Here is a 19,972-nt window from a genome sequence, read left to right as displayed (position 1 = left end):
TGTATTCAACTGGTGGACTATTTTATACTTGTGACGTCAGAACACGGCGTCGGGTGTTTCCGGTAGCGGCAATGTAAACATCGGTGGTCGACATACTAAATCATGATTTATTAAATACTGCGATCATTGTGTCATAAATAACACATCATTTTACACCACAAATAGCATTTACTATCGTCAGTAGAAATTCATGTTTATCATTCCATATGCCCTTTAATGCCAATCTTGCAACCCATCAGCTATTTGTCTGACAACAATTAGCCTCTGGGGGCAACGGACAATATTTCTCGGTGTAGCCAGAAGATATCCGTTGAGACTTCCTCTTCGATGTGCTGCTCACGGTTATAGTCCAATTAGCAACTTGATATGCGACAATAAAGTTGTAGTTGAGAAATGGCGTCTATAACCAGATTGTTCCACAAGTAAAAAGTGCACAAGCAAATTTTAAGCTAATTTCAAGCTAAATCGTCATCAGACGATAGCCGATGGATTCTGAGATTGCGTTTCAGCCAATGCATTTCACCTGTTTTGCTCTCCATACGGACCGTTTACCTGCACTCAACCAAAGCCTGCTCAAACGTGATTGGTCCATACTATCACTCGGACTAAACGCTTCCAACACCAAAATCTTGTCCTGTTCTGGATTCATATGCAGATATTTGTATGTAGAGATAAGTGTAATGCTGATACCTGCGCAGAATGTCTTGGTACTTTGCAGTAAGGCAACAAGTCTTTAACTATGTTTACGTTACATCTACAATGTGGGACAAAAAGCAAAAAGTATAGAGCTAGTATGCTATGCAGTTGGGTCACAGCTACACTCGGTGTGAAACATTAATCCCTGCTTTCAACATCTCTTCTGCCTGTGAGTGTGTCACAGCAAGAGCTGCACCCTTATCTTTTCATAGGGAGATGTGTCGTAATGCTCAGAAAAGACTTGCACGGAGTGAGGGCCCTCCTTTTGCCTTTTCAATATTATATTGATTAAATATCGATTTCTACAGGTTAATTGTATTCACAGTGTAGTGCATGTACAGCTTTAAACACAACTAGTTCTTCTAGTGAGTGTCTTGATTATTGCAATCGTAAGAGGTTCAGTACTAGCAATATTACATAAATTTAAATAAGTTTCTGCATTTTCATTCAAGGTGGCTATTGGCTGACCGTAGTGCTGAGAAGTAAAATAAACGCTGGAACTGAATGCTGTGTAACACAATAACATGGCAGCGTCCAGCACACATCAGACTGGACGCTTTTTGTAGTCATGGAGACAGTGAGGTGCTCTGGCCTGTATTAATTTCCATAATTTTAACAGCGTCATTGAATTTAGTTAATGTTCAGAGAGCCAGACTTGTTTGAAAATGACTTCATTCAGCTCTTATTAAATCCCACCCACAATGGTCAAGTGTTATTCATGTTAAGATAGCCTTCAAGAGATCAGACTCCGCAGGGAATGGAGTTGAGTTTACTTTATTTACTGTTTACTAGTATAATCTATGATAATGCATCACAGTCTAAACTGATCAAATGTGTTGCATTGTTTGCATTTATCTGAAAGTAATGTAAAGGAATACTTCAAACCCAATTTATTGTATTTCAATTACAATTACATGGTGTTACCTTGAATTTTTAGAGAAAACATTTTCTATAATCCAAGTCTCATTCATCCAGTCGTATACTCACTACTTCACAAACGTTGAAGTGTTTCTAAAACCTCACTATTAAACAGTTTCACGCTTGTGCTGGCGGGCTTCTCATCCAAGCTTGAGAATACTCATTTGTAATTATTTAGTCCCATTCATCCAGTACTGAGCATCCCACTGGATAAATGAGAGACAAATGATACTGTTTAACTGTTGTAAGAATGACAGACAAGATGTCACACAGAAAAATACAAACCTTGCCAGGGCTATTTCTATGTAGATTGTGTTCTATCAATCTATACGAGACTGTAACTGCTGCATGTAGCATAATAGCATATAGTATCCAAGGACGCTTGCAAATTGTAATTATTGGTATGTGAATGGCACAGTATTTGGTCTTTCATCTAGGCCAGGGGTATTCAACTAAAATTATAAGAGGTCCAGTTAGAGAACATTTCCACAAACCAAAGATCCGGAGCATCAGCTAGCTTACAGCTTACAGCTGTCGTAACTACGACAACCACAGACACATTTGGCTGAGGGTTGCCAGTTAACAGGGTCACGAGTTAAACCAAAGCACCTGTGAAGAAAAATCCCGCAGAATGCGTTCCTTCTGCACCAGTGTTACAGCTGCAGCTCTTCAAATGTTTCAGTCATTGTTTTAAAAAAATAAGTCAATGACGGAAAATATTCAGTTAGCATGACCTCTGGCATTTATGCTTCTAGTGAATAATTTCCAGTGTAAAACATGCCGTGTTCACTCACAATTTCAAATTTAGCATTTCTCTCTAAAATACATAAATGAACAGTTGCTGCTCAGGTACATGCTCACTTGACAGATAACAATATGTTTGAACAATTTCCGTCTGGTTTCCACTCTTCTCACAGTAGTAGTGGTATTAGATCTTAACTCTCTGGCGCACTCAGTTTGTCCAACCATAAAGTCTGAGATCGCAGTCTTTTACAGTTTCTAGTGCTGTTACCCAGGGCTTCATCCTGGGCCCCCTTTTTAATTAATATTTACCTTTTGTTATTTCATTTCATTGCTACATGGATGAAACACAGCTCTGTCTCTCCACCAAGCCAACTAACACCAAGCTGCTCTTAATTCTTAATCAGGAGCCAGTCCTAACACCCTCTGCCACAGGTGATCTCAATAACCCTCCAATCAAATCAGGGGAATGGTGACATTCAGCTAAAATTAATTGGGAAAAGGGTAATGACAACAAGAAACGAAGAATGAGGGACTTCCACAATTTGGGGGAAATTTTGTGAAGTCCTTTAAGGACCTTTGAGCTTTGACCACCAAAATCTAATAATTGATTCCTTGAGTCCAAAGCTACGCTTAAATAGTCAAAAAAAGTACGTCATTTGTCTTTTTCTAACCACTTTTCCTTGACCTTAATGGAAAACATCATGAGGTCAAAGGGAACGATGTAAACGAGAATTCATTAAGACTTATGAAAAGACAACCGCGGTGCCAAGAGAATCACTAAGATATGTAATTATGCAACAACGGATGTTATTGACGTGGGTCTGCCATGGCTTTTTAAATTAAATGACCTCATTTCCTTTGGTAAAGGATGGTCCAGTGTACCTAGTGCTAAAGGAGATAAAAATGAAGCATTGAAGCACTTTTCCTTACCCTTTAGAGAATTCGACCAGCTGTTTTGGCTGCCACTTGTGGGTAATTTCACTCAGTTAGGAACATTCCTAAGCATAAAAGACTATTACACTGCACCCCAATTGGATGTTTTCCCACATTTGAAAGAATAAATTCCCTCCAGGCATTCCTGAGGTATCACATCCTTGAGAATGGGAAGGACGGACGGACGTATATACGGATATATATATATATATATATATATATATAGTGTAATAGTTCTAGTATTCAGCTTGATTCAGTGCCAAGCGCAATTTGATTCTCTCTGTGTCTGCCAATTTAGGACAAATAAAGGACAATTTCTTTCACATTTTAGGCAACTAAAACCACTTAATTTACATTAGTTTGCATATATACATATCTGTCTTTGTATATATGATATTGTGAGACACACCTGCTCTCACACAGGAAAAAAATGATCAAATGTCAACAGGATCAAGGAACAAACGGTTTATTCCCTCTTGTACAGCCTTTTCAGGCAAAATCAAAACAATCAATACTGTCGGTGCAGAATCTCTCTCTCTCTCTCTCTCTCTCTCTCTCTCTCTCTCTCTCTCTCTCTCTCTCTCTCTCTCTCTCTCTCTCTCTCTCTCTCTCTCTCTCTCTCTCTCTCTCTCTCTCTCTCTCTCTCTCTCTCTCCTGCTTTACACACTGTAAGTATTCTATGTGTGCAAACACATAACTCTGTGTTTGTCACCTTTTTTAATGACTGTTGCTGGTGGACAAAGAGTTAGACAATAATGGTAAAATTTCAAATATACCACGTGTTGGTTTAGAAACCTTGTGATAGGTGACATAATGGACAATTTCAAGAACTGTGAGAATAAACAGAGTGTTCACCAACCTGGCAGGTTGACAAGTGGCTCATTTACACCATCATTTACAACCCAAACTCTATGATGTGAGCAAGCTGGCAGGATTTACTGCGCGCTGCCTCAATCAGCTCCCCTCTCAGCTCAGGCACTCAGAAGTGAAGCAGCAGAGTAGCCACCCTCTGTGGGTGTCTGTCATGTTTGAGTACCAATTTATCAGAGGCTAAACATGAGTTTGCTGAAGAACTTTTCTATGATAGATACACCCTTCTTGTCGATTATCATTTTAATATACCTTTCCAAATAGCAGAGCAGTGAAACATAACGAATACAGTGACATGCATTTACATTACTGGCAATAGAATTTCAGTGACACCTTAAAGAGACAATAAATAATCTAAATGAGGAGCGACAGGATGTTGATTTTGTTAATATAAACTATAGCTGTGAAGTTAAACACTAATAAACTCAAATTGAGTTTTCTTAAAATAAATGAATAGAACTTTTGTGACTAATTTAAGAAGGATATCAACACTATTATTATTACATTTCATTATAATAATAAAACATATACATGTAAATGGTATGAAAAACGTCAATGCCCCATCCTGGGGAGCAGCGAAAGAAAGAACTAGTGGGAGAACAAACCCTTTCAAGAGCTCACAGAACCTTTGTAGAACAAAACCCCACATCACCTCTATGACGCCATTAATTTGCTAATCCACGTGAGCTTTACAGTAAATGCAGGGAACACTGATATGAAATAATAAGAATTTGAAATCACACTAAGTACTGAGTCGTGTGTGTTGTTCTTTACAAGTGTTTTAGTACACTGACAGTTTTCTTTCGCTTCAGATGTCCAAAGAGCCCTTTTTACAGCGTTTCCAGAGATATATTAATTTGTAATTGCCTGGTCAGAGCAAGCAGCACGAAGCAATACAGTTGAGTTTGAGCTAAATAAGTCTTTAGAGAGGCTTCAACATATAGGACATATACTGGTTTCTAAACCCGCCCAGGTCATCGCTTCTATGAGGAGGCCTTTGGGAGATACTGAAAAGAACTTGTGAAAAATACAAATGGATGACCTTTTTCTAAATATTGAGCAGATGAAAAATAATTGTTTTGATATGAACAAAAAGAACAATCACAGCCTATTCAAACTGTTTTTCATGAGCATGTGTGCTCCCAGGATCTCTTTCTATTTCTGCAAAAATGCATTCAGAAAGTTTTTGACGATTAAATGTACTGTTTTTCTGTCTAGTTCACCGTCTCTTTCTGTTTCTCCTCTCTATTATTACACTGCTAACCTAATGTTGTAAAGTGCTTCATTTTTTTTATCATATTCACCCATTTCATGCTGGGTAAATGGTGGCACACAAATGTCAATTTAGCAGCTGCATGCTATCAACAGTTACCACCTGAACAGGATGCTGCACAGCTTGAGTCCATGGTGTGTGTGCTAAATGCATTATTTAATTACTGAGCCATTAGACAGGCTCTATCCACGTATGTGTTGTGCTACAGTCTAGGCAACATAATTAAAGAATCATGCTCAACAGGCTTTATGTACAGTTACAGACCTTTTAAAGAGGAAGTGAATAGGGATGTTTTTTCACCTAGTTTGGCAAATCTTGAAAATAATTTGTGCTAAATAAGGTGCCACCCACTCGAATGCCTTCTTAAATCACAACCTAATTAAAGCACAAAGTGAGACTGTGAAAAAATAAAGCCGGCAGGCTTGTGTCTCACCAATGCTTGTTCCATGCTTTAAATTGAGCTGCTGCTTTAGCCTGCCTTGTCAGCGCCATGAACAGCTCCTTCAGCACCATGGGCTCTAAAAGACTATGCGGATGGTCGGGATGCTATTTAACTGCAAGTTGAATGGAATGTTATGAATAATTGCGTCAAAGTGTTGATCGATTCTGACTGTTAATTATGTTAGTGTGGCTCCATCTCCTAACAGTTGACATGTCCTTCAATAAAACTCCCTGGTCCTCTAATCACAAATGTTCTTCTTCAGAAATACCAAATGAAACACAGTAGCACAATAAATTAACTATTTTGAATCATGTTAAACATGCTAAACACGCTCACAGTGTGCTCTCAGCTTCACTTTCACAAGGATATGTAGCAGCCAGCAGATGGGGAAAAAGTAACCAGCTAGAAGGGTCCAGGTGCATGCAACCCCGGAGAAAACCTTGGCCGTAAAAGCCCAACTTTGGTGGATACTGGCACATTCCGATGCCACTATTCAATCATAAACACTGATATTAATTATTGTATATTTGAATGAGTTTGCCCACTCTACTGTAAACATGTAGTGAATTATTATAAAGGAGAATCAGGCTTCTTACAATCTGTAAATAGGTATTAATATTTAAAACCATGCCTGTTCCTGACTGATCAGAACTTTTGTAATTAAGAATAATTTTATTATTATTATTATTATTATTATTATTATTATTTATTTACACCTTCACTTTATTTTCTTCTCTACTGATATACTCATGGGCAGTAAGCAGGTATGATTTAAGACTCAACATCACTTTGTTAAACACAGTGGAAAAGCATTGTGTTTGCAATGCGTCTTAGAGATGGCTCTGCTGTAAAGGCGCAATGTAAATAAAGATAATTAATTAATTCGATCGTTCATTAAGCCAAAACACGTCTGTGTGGCGTAGAGGGAAAATGCAGGGCTTTCGTACACGTTTTATTGCTTAGTGTGCAATCGCTGCCACCGGTGTATTCCAACGAGTCGAGTCTCCGCTCTCTACTCAGCAGGACACAATCTCTCAGCAGCTGAGCGTGCACACGCACACGCATCCGCACACAAACACACAGTAGTCTGCAGTTTGACCGGCACACCGCTCTATGGTTGCCTCTCCATGTTTTATAGAGCCAACCCAGTTAGCCTATTAGTAAAACATGTATGCATCAACGACGTCAAAAACAAAATATATTTGTTGGAAAACATTTCTGTGAGGCAAGAACATTACTGCCCAAAGTGACGAAAGCATCAGTGGGTGCCCCCCCTTCCCTAACAGTGCATGCCATCAATTATTGCGCGAGGGAAGAGAATGTCTTGATCACAAATCATATGGTGGCGTAGTACAAGGTAGATGCATCACGCGCCGTACAACTGTGTAGTGTGGCAGATAATGCGCACAGGCTGAGGGGATTTCTCCCCTCACGCCCAGACTAGGGAAAATCTGCAGTGCCAGTGTGCGTCCGGGACTCTTCCTCTGTAAGGGCAGCAATGTCACGGTGCTCATTTCCGAGAAGCTTACTGAGTGCACAGGAGTGGGAAAACCACGTGGAATGTGTGATCTGATGAATTCCACGACTGCATCCTTTACAGTGCGCTGGGCATCTCAGTTTTGGACCGAATTTGCGCAATGAAACTTTATGTGAAGCTCTTACTCAATAATGATGAACAGAGGTGATGTTTATCTCGAGCATGAGCTTTGCATGAATTCAAATGAATGTATGTTTTTACACTGCTAGAGATGAAGGCACATCGACGAACTATGAACTTTTTCGTGTGGATATTTGTTTTAAACTTTTTCTTGTGCTGGACCTCTGTCAACGCACAGGTAAGGACACATTCTGCTTCCTCTTGGTTTTTAAGCAAAACGCGTTCAACCTATAATAACAGTCGCTTTTGACTTGCATATTAGGGACATGCTATGCAGTAACGATTATAAACCGTCACGTTTATTGTATCTATCCTCAATATAACAGTGTTGCGGAGGTTTCCCCCCTTTAGTCATTAAAGGTAAAGAGAAGTGTTCAGCACACAGGAACTTAACAGTACGAGTCATATATGTTGTGCTTTATAGTGGCTGCCTTTACTGTGTATGGCTTGTTTTTCAGCTCTGTAGCAGGTTGATATTTGGTCTCTAAATGTGTCTCTTTTTTCCTCCGGACCTTTTTATAGATTGTCACAACAATCGGTGCAACACCAGCACTGCAGAAAGTCTGTTTGTGTTTATAATTCTCAGGAGCTCCTAGTTCCTGTTTTCAGGAATTGTATCAATAACCATCATCTGACAATTTGTCTCACATTCTGTACCATGAGCCTTATGGCTGAGTGAAGTCAATCACCAGACTTGCCTGGGTTATTAGTCACTGACCTGTGAATAATCCTGTGACTTGTTGAGTGTAACATGCAAAATGGTTGTTGTTGTGTCAGTGTTTGAAATGTACTTTTCAGTGACAGAAAAGTGACATGACTCATTGTGCAGATTTAGATTATAAACCAGCGCTAGAATGTTCTTTCGACACATCACCAAGGAAACTTGTGCTTAGGTTTTCTGGAATGTGGTTTCACATCAAACGTTGCCTGGAATATATGTTGGGGTTTACTCAATACACACAGACTTTGTGTGCACCACATCTTCATTATGTCAGAAGTGGCCCACTCATCATTTTTGGTAAATTGAAACAGCTTGTGAACATCAACATTGACTTGTAGGGTAATTTAGACAGATCAGCAAATGCATATCCATGCTGGGAAGACTAAACTAGTGAATGTTGCTGAAAAGACACTTGCAGCATTGTTGTCTGTGACAACACACCATATATTACTGTAAAGAAACAATAGCTTGCATTTCATCTCTGTAATTAAAACCAATAATTTTCTCTTTCCCTCCTCATCTTTCCTTATATCATTATGCAGCCCTTTCTCTTTAAAATTACTTTCATATGTTTTCATATGACATGTAGTGGCTGCCTGGATTATGTTTACCAGCTAAAAAAGATTTCCAGGCAATTAAGTGTTGCATTGTAGTGCAGTACAGGAGCCACAGGGAGATGGTTGGGATAGGATGGTGGGCGTACAAAGGACACAACTTTGATTCCAGAGAGTGGGGTGTGCATGTGTCTCATGTGTGGTGAGATGTAGGCTACAAAAATGTTCAGGGAAAGATAGTGGTTAGCTGAAGATTATAGTTTTGGTTCTCAACATTAAGGAAGTAAACAGTCTCGTTGACCTTTTCAGTATTAAACTAAGCGTGGCCTTCAAAATATTTAACATATTCAGCCATAAATTTAGTGTTAGTCCAAGCTTTCCTGCACAGCACTTCCTTTTTTCATGACATTCTGAAACATTATTGACATAATTTATAAGCACTGTCGTCAAGTGACAGGTTATGAGAAAGCATCTGTCTGTGAGGCCCATGCGCTCTTCTCATTTTTGGCTGCAAGAGAGACTCGTGAGTTTAGTGTTACAGCTTGAACTGACTGATTTCAGCAGTTGAGTAACTCCCACCTCAGAATGGGTCTGAGGTGGGTGCTCCTATACTATTACTACTACTTCTACTAGTACAAGTAAATAGATGCAACAAATGAAGCAGAATATTAGAACAAAACTAAGCCAATGTTTGGAAACCAAAAACCAAAAAGTCACTGTGGTATGAAAGTCATGGACATATTGTACCGTTACTCTAAATGAAAGTATTTTGGGTGTAATTGCTTCTTTAGAAAACAAGCGTTCCATTCTAACAATCCACTCTCAGGGTATTTTACAATTGAAGGGGTTAATAACAGCTTTTACCAGCGTGAACAATGTGAATGAAAGGAGAGAAAGGCAGACGTGGATCTTACTGTTGCTGGGATCTAAAATGAAAGATAACCATCGATTGATTGATAAGGAGGATATTGAGAATTTACATAAGAGGAAAGACCTACACAGCTTTGTTGAATAATCGATTATCCAATAGATATTCCTTAGTCTGTTATTTCTTAACAGCAGAACGCTGCTCTGAATAACAAACCGTTGCTATGGATGCAGTTCTGATCTCCAAGCACAGGGAGCAGACTGTTTTTAGACGAAGCATAAAATTAATTTTTAAGTCAATACAATAATTTTTTAATCAATACAATAATGTTTTAATCAATACAATCATTTTTAAATCAATATAATAATTTTTTAATCGATATTTTGTGTGAAATTATTGATTCCTTTTGTAAGGAGCTGTGTCAGGGTCCTGCTCACCCTTTCAGGGTTCATTTGATTCAATATTTCTTATTATAATAATGACCTGCTCGCAGACCATTAAAGTCAAAAGCCTTGTCGCTGTATTCCTACCTGACAGTAGGGTAGCATAAAAACAAGTTTTATTCCTTTTAAACATATTTTTGATTTAGAAAACATCTAACTTCAGAAAAAACAGTTCTTTCATTGAGTTTGTAAGGGCTAAGGTGAGCGCTATGGCATCATTTATTAAACTTAGCTGTTGTAATAGGTTTGGGAAAGATGCTTGAATTTAAAGTAGAACTTATTATATTTATTAGATGTACCCTTTGTGATCATACTAATAGGTCTGCAGATTATTTTCTTTTCTCCTGACATTAAAACATGTCAATGTACACAAGGACATCCCAGGAAGTTGTATAATCAGAGCTACATGTACTGGCTCTGACTTGTTTCTTTACAAAAAAATACAGAGGAAAATTATTTGAACTTAAACTGAGGCTTGACAGTTTCAACTAAAAATGGGATGATAACAATTAATAAAAAAATACTTTGAACAACATTGTAGAAAATTCCTTTTTGTTTTTGAAATGTCAAAATAAACATGTAGTTCACTCTTCCCGAATCGCTGTCCCCCCTTTGCAGCAGGTTCTTTTAAGCTAGTAAAGAACAACTCTTTGTTGTGTTAAATGGAGCGTGATATAGTTCTGAGTCCATAAAGATAGAGAAGGAAGAATAACAGCACTGGTAAAAATCTAATATTATAATTAACCACACAATGCAAGCTTAATGTATATGTGAAGTTTGGTTTGTGAAGTTTTAAATTGGGGTGTTTTGAATGGGTTTTTAATGCTCCTATATAATCAGTGTTTAACATACAGCAGCACAGACAGCACTGTGTTCTCTTCTAGTCTCTAAAATAAATAATGTTAAACGGTCTGCACACGTTCCCTTTCTCCTGTGCTCCTCTTTCAATTTATCTGTCAGACGGTTTGACATTTGGGAATTGCTTTGGGCACAGATGCCTCGGACAATTTCGCAGCTGTTCAAACGTTAAATCGTGTGACTCGAACTGTCAAAAAGTGACAGTAATGACTCTCAACTCTGACATCAGGTGGTGAACAAACAACGTTTGAATGCTAAAGGCACCTCACCAAGTGACACAGTCCCTTTGGATGAGTGGCATAAATAACTGACTTAAACAGCAGGTCCAACTACCTTTGACTTTATTCTTTTACTGTTGAAATCCATGTATCTTTATAACCAATAGACCAGAAGCAAAACAATACCAGCTAGCTGACTTCAGCGAGGTGGTAAACAGAGCTCAAATAAAAACAACTGTTGATCAACACTGTATGTGAAAGGATTTAAAAGATACAGTAATGATGGTGGTGTGAAAAGAGTATTGGTACAATAAGGGCTTGTTTCATTAGACAAATTATGTTACAAGTAAAACTTGGATACGGCGCTAATTATATGATTAGATGAGAAAAGATTAAATTAATGCACAAATATTCCACAGTGTAATGGTAAAATATACAGAATATTACATAAAAAAACCGAAAATATTAGAATTACAAATGTGGAACAAAATGTTATTTTTATCTGCTTCCTGCCAGTGTTATTGTCGTCACGACTTTCCTCCACTTGGTTACCACAAAGGTTGACCTGGCACACAGCACATGGAATACAGAAATATGTCCCAAATGTTATTTAAAAAACCAAAGGCAAGTGATAATTTGCATACATATAGATTCAGAGTGACAGATGTGATCTTGTTTGTTGTGCTCCACAGATGGAGCTTGATGAGCCTCTCTCTGCACAGGAGCAGATGTACATCCTTTATGAAATCAAGCTGCAGTGCCACCAGAACCTCTCCAGCATTGACCCGGGGTCCACAGGTACAACACTTGCACAGAAAGTTACATTTTTGTAAAATGCTACACAATTCTGTCAATTTTGGGAATTTTCTTCATGCAAGTTGTAAAATGTCAGAAAACGTTGACAGCTCTTAATTTGTGTCCATTATGTGTATTTATTAAATAATAATAATAATAATAATAATAGTGATAATAAATTGTATTTATAGACGCACTTTTCATTTGAGTAAACACAACTCAAACTCAAAGATATGTTCAGTAAATATAAGAACAGCAGATTTAACAACAATTGACTCTGCTGAACCATGCCCCCCTTAGTTACCGTTGCTACGCCTGTGAGCTTCCCAATCGAGCACGGCACAGTTCACAACCTTGTTGGTAACTTTTTAAACAAGGGCTTCTTGATTTCAAAGGCTTTTAGGATGAGGAATAACGGATGTATTTGGCAAACATAATGCTGACCCAAAACAGGAAAAGAACAAGACAGAGCTAACGTTAGCATGAACGCTGTAACGCTGATAGCAAACAAGATCGGCTTCCACACACTGGTGCAAATACATTTTGTCCATTAATAAAAGCTTAAAGTACTATGGGACATTGCAAACCAACCAACAAAAATGGCAAACCAAATATACCATCATTCTAAAATATGAGCTATAATGTGAAATGCCTTCTGGTTTGCATTTCTTGTTTTGCTGTAAATGATAAATGTTCTCGGGGCAGGGATTGTGGTGCTGCTCTGCCGCTCTACTATTGGTCTGATAAACAGTCAGTCATATTCTGCAAGAGCTCTGGAAAGTGACCACAGAACTCAGATCAGCATCCAATAATTATCTTGTTCCACTTTAGTTTAGCAAACTACTGTTGATGGCAGCCAACTTGTGTTGTTCTCAGCTGGTTAAACCTTTGTCCAGTCCTGTCCTACTCTCCATCATCACCTACACACTCACTGTTAGGTACTCCCATTTCATTATTTTCCTGTTGTCAGACAACCTAAGCATGTGTTGTGACTCGATAGTGACTCTTAAATGTTAAGTGATGCAGACAAACCATAATTCTTCTGGGATAACACACCATTCAAATTATGCTGTTTATCTGTGCATTCATTAAAAAACTTAAAACATCTTCTCTTATCAATTGGTTTAGGGACACATACAAATGCCTATTTTGGGATGCAGATTTTGCTGCAATCCCACATTTAGTTTTTTTAATAACATAACCAGATATGTAAACATCTAATGCTGGAGCAAACTCAGCGTTTAAATCCAGTATTTTCACAGACTGTACACCAGTTTATGAGCAACAGCACTACAAACATGGCCCTGCTGTTCTCCTATTGGCTGCATACATTGTATATGATTCATATTTATCTTCTTGAAACAATGTTCAGAGGTGAATTGTGTCACTTGGTTGAATAAAAAGAGTATTGCTTTTGAAAGTTGCACTTTGCAATGTTTTCCAAATATAAGTACAGTAATTTAGTCATTAGAGTAGGGAGGAGATGAGTCAGCAGAGGTGCACATTTATTTCTGGGCTGTCCATTTCAATGCGCACAAGTGGCGCTCACATTTCTGACTGGACTAATGTTCTTTAGATTTTGTAAACATCCTGTACGATACAATCCTTTCATTTCATTTCTAGACAACAATACTGTGAATAAGATGATTTATATGACTTCATTTCTCATTCACTATGTACATGATGAAGCAATATTGCATTACCTTTCAGACATGTATCTAGATGCTCAAGTGATTTAAAGAACAGATTCTTGAAATCATTTTTAAACTTTCTAGCATCTAATAAACTAATTGTGTGAGCATTAATCTCAAGTTTACTGAGCTAATTTCTGAAAAATTTGGGTTCTGGGAAGATTTGCAAGTACATTGTAAGCTGTTCTTTCTAGTTCAACTATTATAATCTCCCTAGTCTTCATTTGTTGATTGTAAACTATTAAAGTTGTTCTTTTCAACTTTCAGACCCTGTGGTTTATAAGTCTGATGAAGATGGTTGTTGTTGGCTTCCTCTAACATATACTCTTCTTGCTGTAGATGAGGTGTGCCCCCCTGACTGGGACGGTCTTATTTGTTGGCCCCATGGCTCCCCTGGGCTGACTACAAAGGTCCCCTGCCCGTCTTACATCTATGACTTCAATCACAAAGGTTAACAGTTATTTTTATTTATGTTTTGCGGATGTTCAATCACCAACACTGAAAACTACAAGTACCTTTAAATAAAGAGACACATACATTCAGGCTGTTTATGCTGTTGACATATTGCAATATAAGTATTATTAAGCATGACTTTTGCAAGTGCACCGTATATTTCTTCTGTATACTGGACTTTGTGCACTTTTTCACAACAGATGCTTTGACTTGTCGTGGAAAAACAAAGGTGTTTCTAATCAAGTGTCTCAGTGAAGCAGCATGCACAATACTGGTATTGTGCATGCTATTGTGCATGTTCCATTTAGCTGCTTCAGTTTCAGGGTCCTGGGACTCTAAAGCTAAATGGAATTGGACGGCCATTACCATGACTATTTACACCTGTGTTCTCTTAGCCTGACATGTCAAAATGATTTTTGTGAAAAAGAACTGTAGAGATGATAAAGGTGCAGCTTGTTCCACATAACATGTGCAACAAATCTATCAGGGGAATGAGCACTGTCTGTTCCGGTCCTGAAAAGAGATCTTATTAGTTAAAGTAATAAAATTCACTCGTGCAGGTTTACTACGGGAGTACAGGTCCTTTAAAGGGGACATATTGTGCTCATTTTTAGGTTCATACTTGTATTTTGGTAAACAAATTACTTTTATTATAATGTGTTTCTAAATATACCTGATCCGCAAGATCCCTGCTGCATGAAATGCTTTAATCATGACCAAACCATGTTTTTTGTTTGTGTGTTAAATGTCCAAAATCATGTACAAGTTTGTGTTCACAGGACACGCTTACAGGAAGTGTGATGTCAACGGTTCCTGGGTGTTTGTCGACCGCTGGAACAAAACTTGGACCAATTACTCAGAGTGTCTGCGTTTCCTTCAGTACACTGATGAAGAAGGGAGAGTAAGTATGACTGTAAAACATTTAGGCAGCAACTGATTTGGTTAACTAGCTAAACAATCTTATTCCAACACATTCTCACACCAAAAATGGCAGCTTGGTCAGTGGCCCTACGTTTCAAACTATGAAGCTCCAGGTACTTTTGCACTATTTGTATTACGGCAGTGGCTCTGTGCGTCTAAAAATGGCAAGGGTGTGTTTACATTGGAGTTTAGTAGCCTGGTGTGAATCATACAGATGCTAAAAGTGCGTCAATAGCATGAGCAGAAGTGAGAACGGGTTGCTTATGCCTATGCAACCATGAATAGATATGTAGGACAAAGATTGTCATGTAACAGTCCACAGGACTCTCGGGGCAGGCTCATGTGGAGGCTGACTGCGATCAATCGGACAGAATAAATATTCCTTGATAACTGAAGTCAGATGCTAGGTGTCTGTGTGTGCTTCATCTCATGTAGGGACACATTGTCATCATATTCACATCATATCTAGGACTACACGATAATACCGCTATAATTAAACAGATATTAAAGTGTACTCCGTTCTGCCTTTCTTTCAATATAATGTTATAAAGAAAATTATTTCCAACATTTTGTTATTGAACAAATTGAACATTGAACTGAACACAAAAGGCATCAATACAAAGAACGATAAATACATTTTAAAGTGCAGCTTTCTACTGATAAAAATAAATCCCTGAGTGCAATAACGCATTCTTTCGCAATGTGGTTATTGCGCAAGTTGATATTGTGATGACAATAACAGTCATACATTTTGCAGCCTTAATCTTATCATTTGATTCCCACCCATGAACAGCTGTTACAGTAGCTCCCACCTTATTTAGCCTATTTCTACTTAATACAAAGAAATATCCACTTTGTCTCCTCATCACAGGCTGCATGCCGATGCATTGTTAGCAGTGCATTTTAGATTAGATTAGATTAGATTCAACTTTATTGTCATTGTGCAGACTACAGCTACAAGCCAATGAAATGCAGTTAGTATCTAACCAGAAGTGCAGAAATGTGCTGTATTATATACAGTAAGTACATTGAGTGATGCTATAAACTGCTATAAATATGTAACAGAGTGCAAATGCAGGCTGTATGTGCAAACAGTGATGGTATGAGCAGCACATACATTTGGTTATACTGCATGTACAGGAACAATATTGAACAGTATAATAGGTTCAGTCTGTGCAGAGCCTCCCCGATATGAAAGTGCAAATAACATGTCCGTTAAGTACGATAACAGTGCAGGTGACTTCCTGAGCCTGGTGGTAGAAGAGTAACCGTCCCTTTTCAGGTTGTCTTATTTCTTTTGTAATTGTTCCAGGCCAGGAGTTCAAACTACAGTAGTATATAGAAAATAATTGCCATTAGACAAAAGTTGGAAAAGTTTGTTTAAAAGGATTAACCTTTTCTTATTTCCCCTGTAATCATTTCCCGTTACCTGAATTCAATCTTGCACCCTCATGGGTACCAAGTTAGGATTATAACCACTGCTCTAAGGAAATGTGCTGTTTTCCCTCTAACTAGTGCAGTGCCCATTGAAAACATGCCTGAATGACTTTCTTTTAGACTCAGGGCTCAACTTTAGCGATCCACATGCTGATTTGTAATCTTTTAATTTTGATCTGAGTTGAGACCATGTGACTCCTCTGAGACAGAAAGACAAGCCTCATTTCTTCAGTTAAGGAAAAAGAAGGCTTTCTGCAGAAGGATGTTATGAGATGAAATCTGCAGTGAGCAGTGATTTATAGAAATATTACAATGTTCCAAACAGACAAGGGACTCTTAAAACATCTTCCACTTATTGTACTGTTCATATACACAAAACAATACATATGAATCCTTATTGAATAACTTGACTCATACTTGATTCACTTGATCAATACTTGATTTCTGTCAAAAAAAGATTGTGTTTGGCAGGATTCTAGACTTAGACTTTGCAACATATTAATTTAACTTTGCCTATAAGTGTTTTGTTTGCTCACAAAATGTGAATCTTCTTGCATACTTTTATATTGATTCAACTTCACCTTTTGATATGCAACCCATTCATCTAAGCAACCACATTGCCTGAGGGACTATCTGTCATCTGCTCTGTGAAACTTGTAAGATATTACCAGGGACGGAGCTATAGCAAGCTTTCTTCATGGTATCATCTAAATCTTCAGACTCCTTAAAATCTTTTCAAGCGTTGATCGAACAGCTGCTTTTGGTGAAACTCCTGATGTTGTCTCCAGTTTGTAAGCTTTCAGAGATTAAGGATTAAAGACCTCCATGCTAAGACTTTATAAATCGACATAGTAAGAGCTGAGTCACTGATCCATTCTTTAAAATGGCATATGTACAGGCTACGTAGCAGCATTAGTGTCAGAATTAGCTTCAATATTCAGCGCTACTGCTGTTCTAGTATCGTGCCCTGTCAAAGTACAAACACAAAATAATTAGACTGCTGGCTTTATTCCTCTTATTGCAGCATGCCGTCTATCCCAGCAACTGTGAGTTATGTATGTTTTCCTTCTGCACCTTTATTTCACCTTAAACTGAATAGCAAGTATTTCTGTCTTTGTTCACAGCAAGACTTCTTTGAGCGGCTGTACGTCATGTATACCATTGGCTACGCTGTGTCCTTTAGCACTCTGCTGGTGGCCATCTTCATCATTGGATGCTTCAGGTAAGAAACGTTTTGTCTGGTGTTTTGTCTTTGTAACTAACAAACACATCAGTGACATTAATGGCAGGAGTACAAAGTTGGCACTGGATGTAAAATTGTGTTGTCATTTAGCAAATGACAAAATTCAATTGATTGAGAACCTGAAGTGCAATAAATGAACCAAACAATGTAATCAAAACAAACAGAGGCGTAATCAATATTTTAAATGTCAAAGCAATTAGTTGTCTGAATGAGATATGATAGAAACAAATGACTTCTTTTTTAAATGCATAAAACTAAACCAACACCACAATAAGTCGTGGTGATGGCCCAGTGGTCTAGTGGTATGACTTCCAAACAAAACACAAGAAGGTTTGGAGTTCAATACCAGGCTGCCACCCTGTGCAACCCTGAGTTGCTCCAGGGAGGCTGTCCTGTACTTAGTTCAATGTAATTCTCTGAATAAGAGCCTCTGCTAAATGACCTGTAAATAATTAATGAATAAATGGTCATGCAGCAAAATGTACTTATTTGCCAAGACTTGGAACTAGTTTAGTTACTAATTATTGTGCCTGCTGATGAATTTTCTTCATGTTAACAAGTTCTCTAATTTCAGGCTTATTTCTACAGCTTCACTTGCATGGAAATAGACAGAAATAACCTCTATTGTGAAAGACTTAAATTAAAAGTCTGTTTTAATTTAAATACTTAATTCCATTTAACTTTTGAGCCACTGTTTGAGTGCTTCTCCACACATCCTTTGACTAAACCACTGTATGTACATAACTGGATGGAAAAATGTAATAATGCTAGATTTATATTTACAATGACTATAGGTAGGTGTGTGTCGGGAGCGAAAGTTATCACTTTTGTTTTTTCTTTTTTTAATTCAATTTGTTTTATCTACAAATAGTTTTGCGACCCCCTGGTACTGATGCAATAACCTATGCAAATATATATATATATATATATATATATATATATATATATATATATATATAATTTTGAAAAAGGGCCAGTCTCCATAATGAAAACGTTTACTTGGTGTATTTATATGTTGATGCTTATGTAACAGACTAGAGTAGCCCGCTAACATCTCATTTATCGAAAAGGTTCGGATTTGCGACAACACCAATACAGCGAGAATGACACCAAGAAATGTATAAAATGATTGACTTTTATTACATTACTTTTAAAACACCTCATTAATGAATAATTAAAATAATGTTAAATGTGTCAAGCAATAGTTCAGGTTTAAAAATACCAAAAGTCCAGTCCAGGTAATATGGAAAAACCGGACTGTCGATAGAGTGTGGCAAGGAGCAAGAGGGATCCGATCCGGTACAATTTGCAGGGAGGCAAGGCAGCAACTGTCCTGGGAAACATCCTCCAGTCAGTGTGCGGCGAAGAGCAAAAGGGATCCGATACGGTCCGATCTCCGGGGAGGCAAGGCAGCAACTGTCCTGGGAAACATCCTCCAAGGTCTGGTTCACCAGACGAGGAGGAGCTGAGGAGGATCAGTGTGCGGCGAGGAGCAAAAGGGATCCGATCTGGGGGGAGGCAAGGCAGCAGCTGTCCTGGGAAACATCCTTCAAGGTCTGGTTCACCAGACGAGGAGGAGCTGAAGAGGATCAGTGCGCCGTGAAGAAAACATCCTGTAAGGTCTACATCCTGTCAGTTCTGTAAGGTCTACATCCTTCAAGGTCTACATCCTGTCAGTTCTGGTTCAGTAGGTAATCTGACGTATTTATAGGGGAGTGGAGTCGGCAACTGGCGAATGAGATCGCTGATTTTAGCTGGTTTCAGGTGTGTCAATTAGCAACGGGTCTGTGTGTCTTTGTTATGACAGTTCGTGGAAAAGGTTAAAGGAAGTATGCAACTATTTATACACAACAAGAGTTCATCGCCATGATAGCGCACAACAACATTAAAATCACCCCGACAATCTTACCGTCCATACCTGTCTGGGGAGAGTTGGAGTTTGATCTCTTCTGTAAGAATTTGTATAAGAATAGACAGTTGGTCTTTAATTTCTTTCCTGAGATCAGTTCACTTTGTCTCTCCATTCTTCCAGGCTAAGTGATGCCATGGCCGGTCGTGGGTGTGGCACTGGAACACGTGATGCACAGGCAGACTCCATCTTTAGTTCAGTTTCTAAAGCTCTGACTTCACTAGACACCTCATGGAAGGACATTGTAGGATTTCTATGCACCTGTCGTTGAAGTTCCTGTTGTACCATATCGGGCCTCAAACCAAGGACAAGCTGGTCTCGGATAGTC

General features: G+C 38.3%; 1 protein-coding gene across 3 annotated transcripts in view; it reads left to right on the top strand.

The window, feature by feature from the left end:
* The first annotated feature begins 7,252 nt into the window (after nt 1-7,252).
* Nucleotides 7,253-19,972, top strand: part of pth2ra (parathyroid hormone 2 receptor a) — a 54,718-nt gene continuing 41,998 nt past the window's right edge. For all 3 annotated transcript variants that reach the window (XM_029459863.1, XM_029459862.1, XM_029459865.1), the window contains exons 1-5: nt 7,253-7,711; nt 11,888-11,993; nt 14,021-14,131; nt 14,914-15,035; nt 17,617-17,714. In XM_029459863.1, the coding sequence (XP_029315723.1) occupies nt 7,601-7,711; nt 11,888-11,993; nt 14,021-14,131; nt 14,914-15,035; nt 17,617-17,714 (548 nt within the window). In that variant the 5' untranslated portion in view covers nt 7,253-7,600. The remainder of the gene's footprint in view (nt 7,712-11,887; nt 11,994-14,020; nt 14,132-14,913; nt 15,036-17,616; nt 17,715-19,972) is intronic.

This window comes from Cottoperca gobio, chromosome 21, assembly GCF_900634415.1.
Source record: "Cottoperca gobio chromosome 21, fCotGob3.1, whole genome shotgun sequence".
Taxonomy (NCBI): Eukaryota; Metazoa; Chordata; class Actinopteri; order Perciformes; family Bovichtidae; genus Cottoperca; species Cottoperca gobio.
Note: the sequence above shows the minus strand (reverse complement) of the source record. Positions and strands in the feature narration are given on the sequence as shown.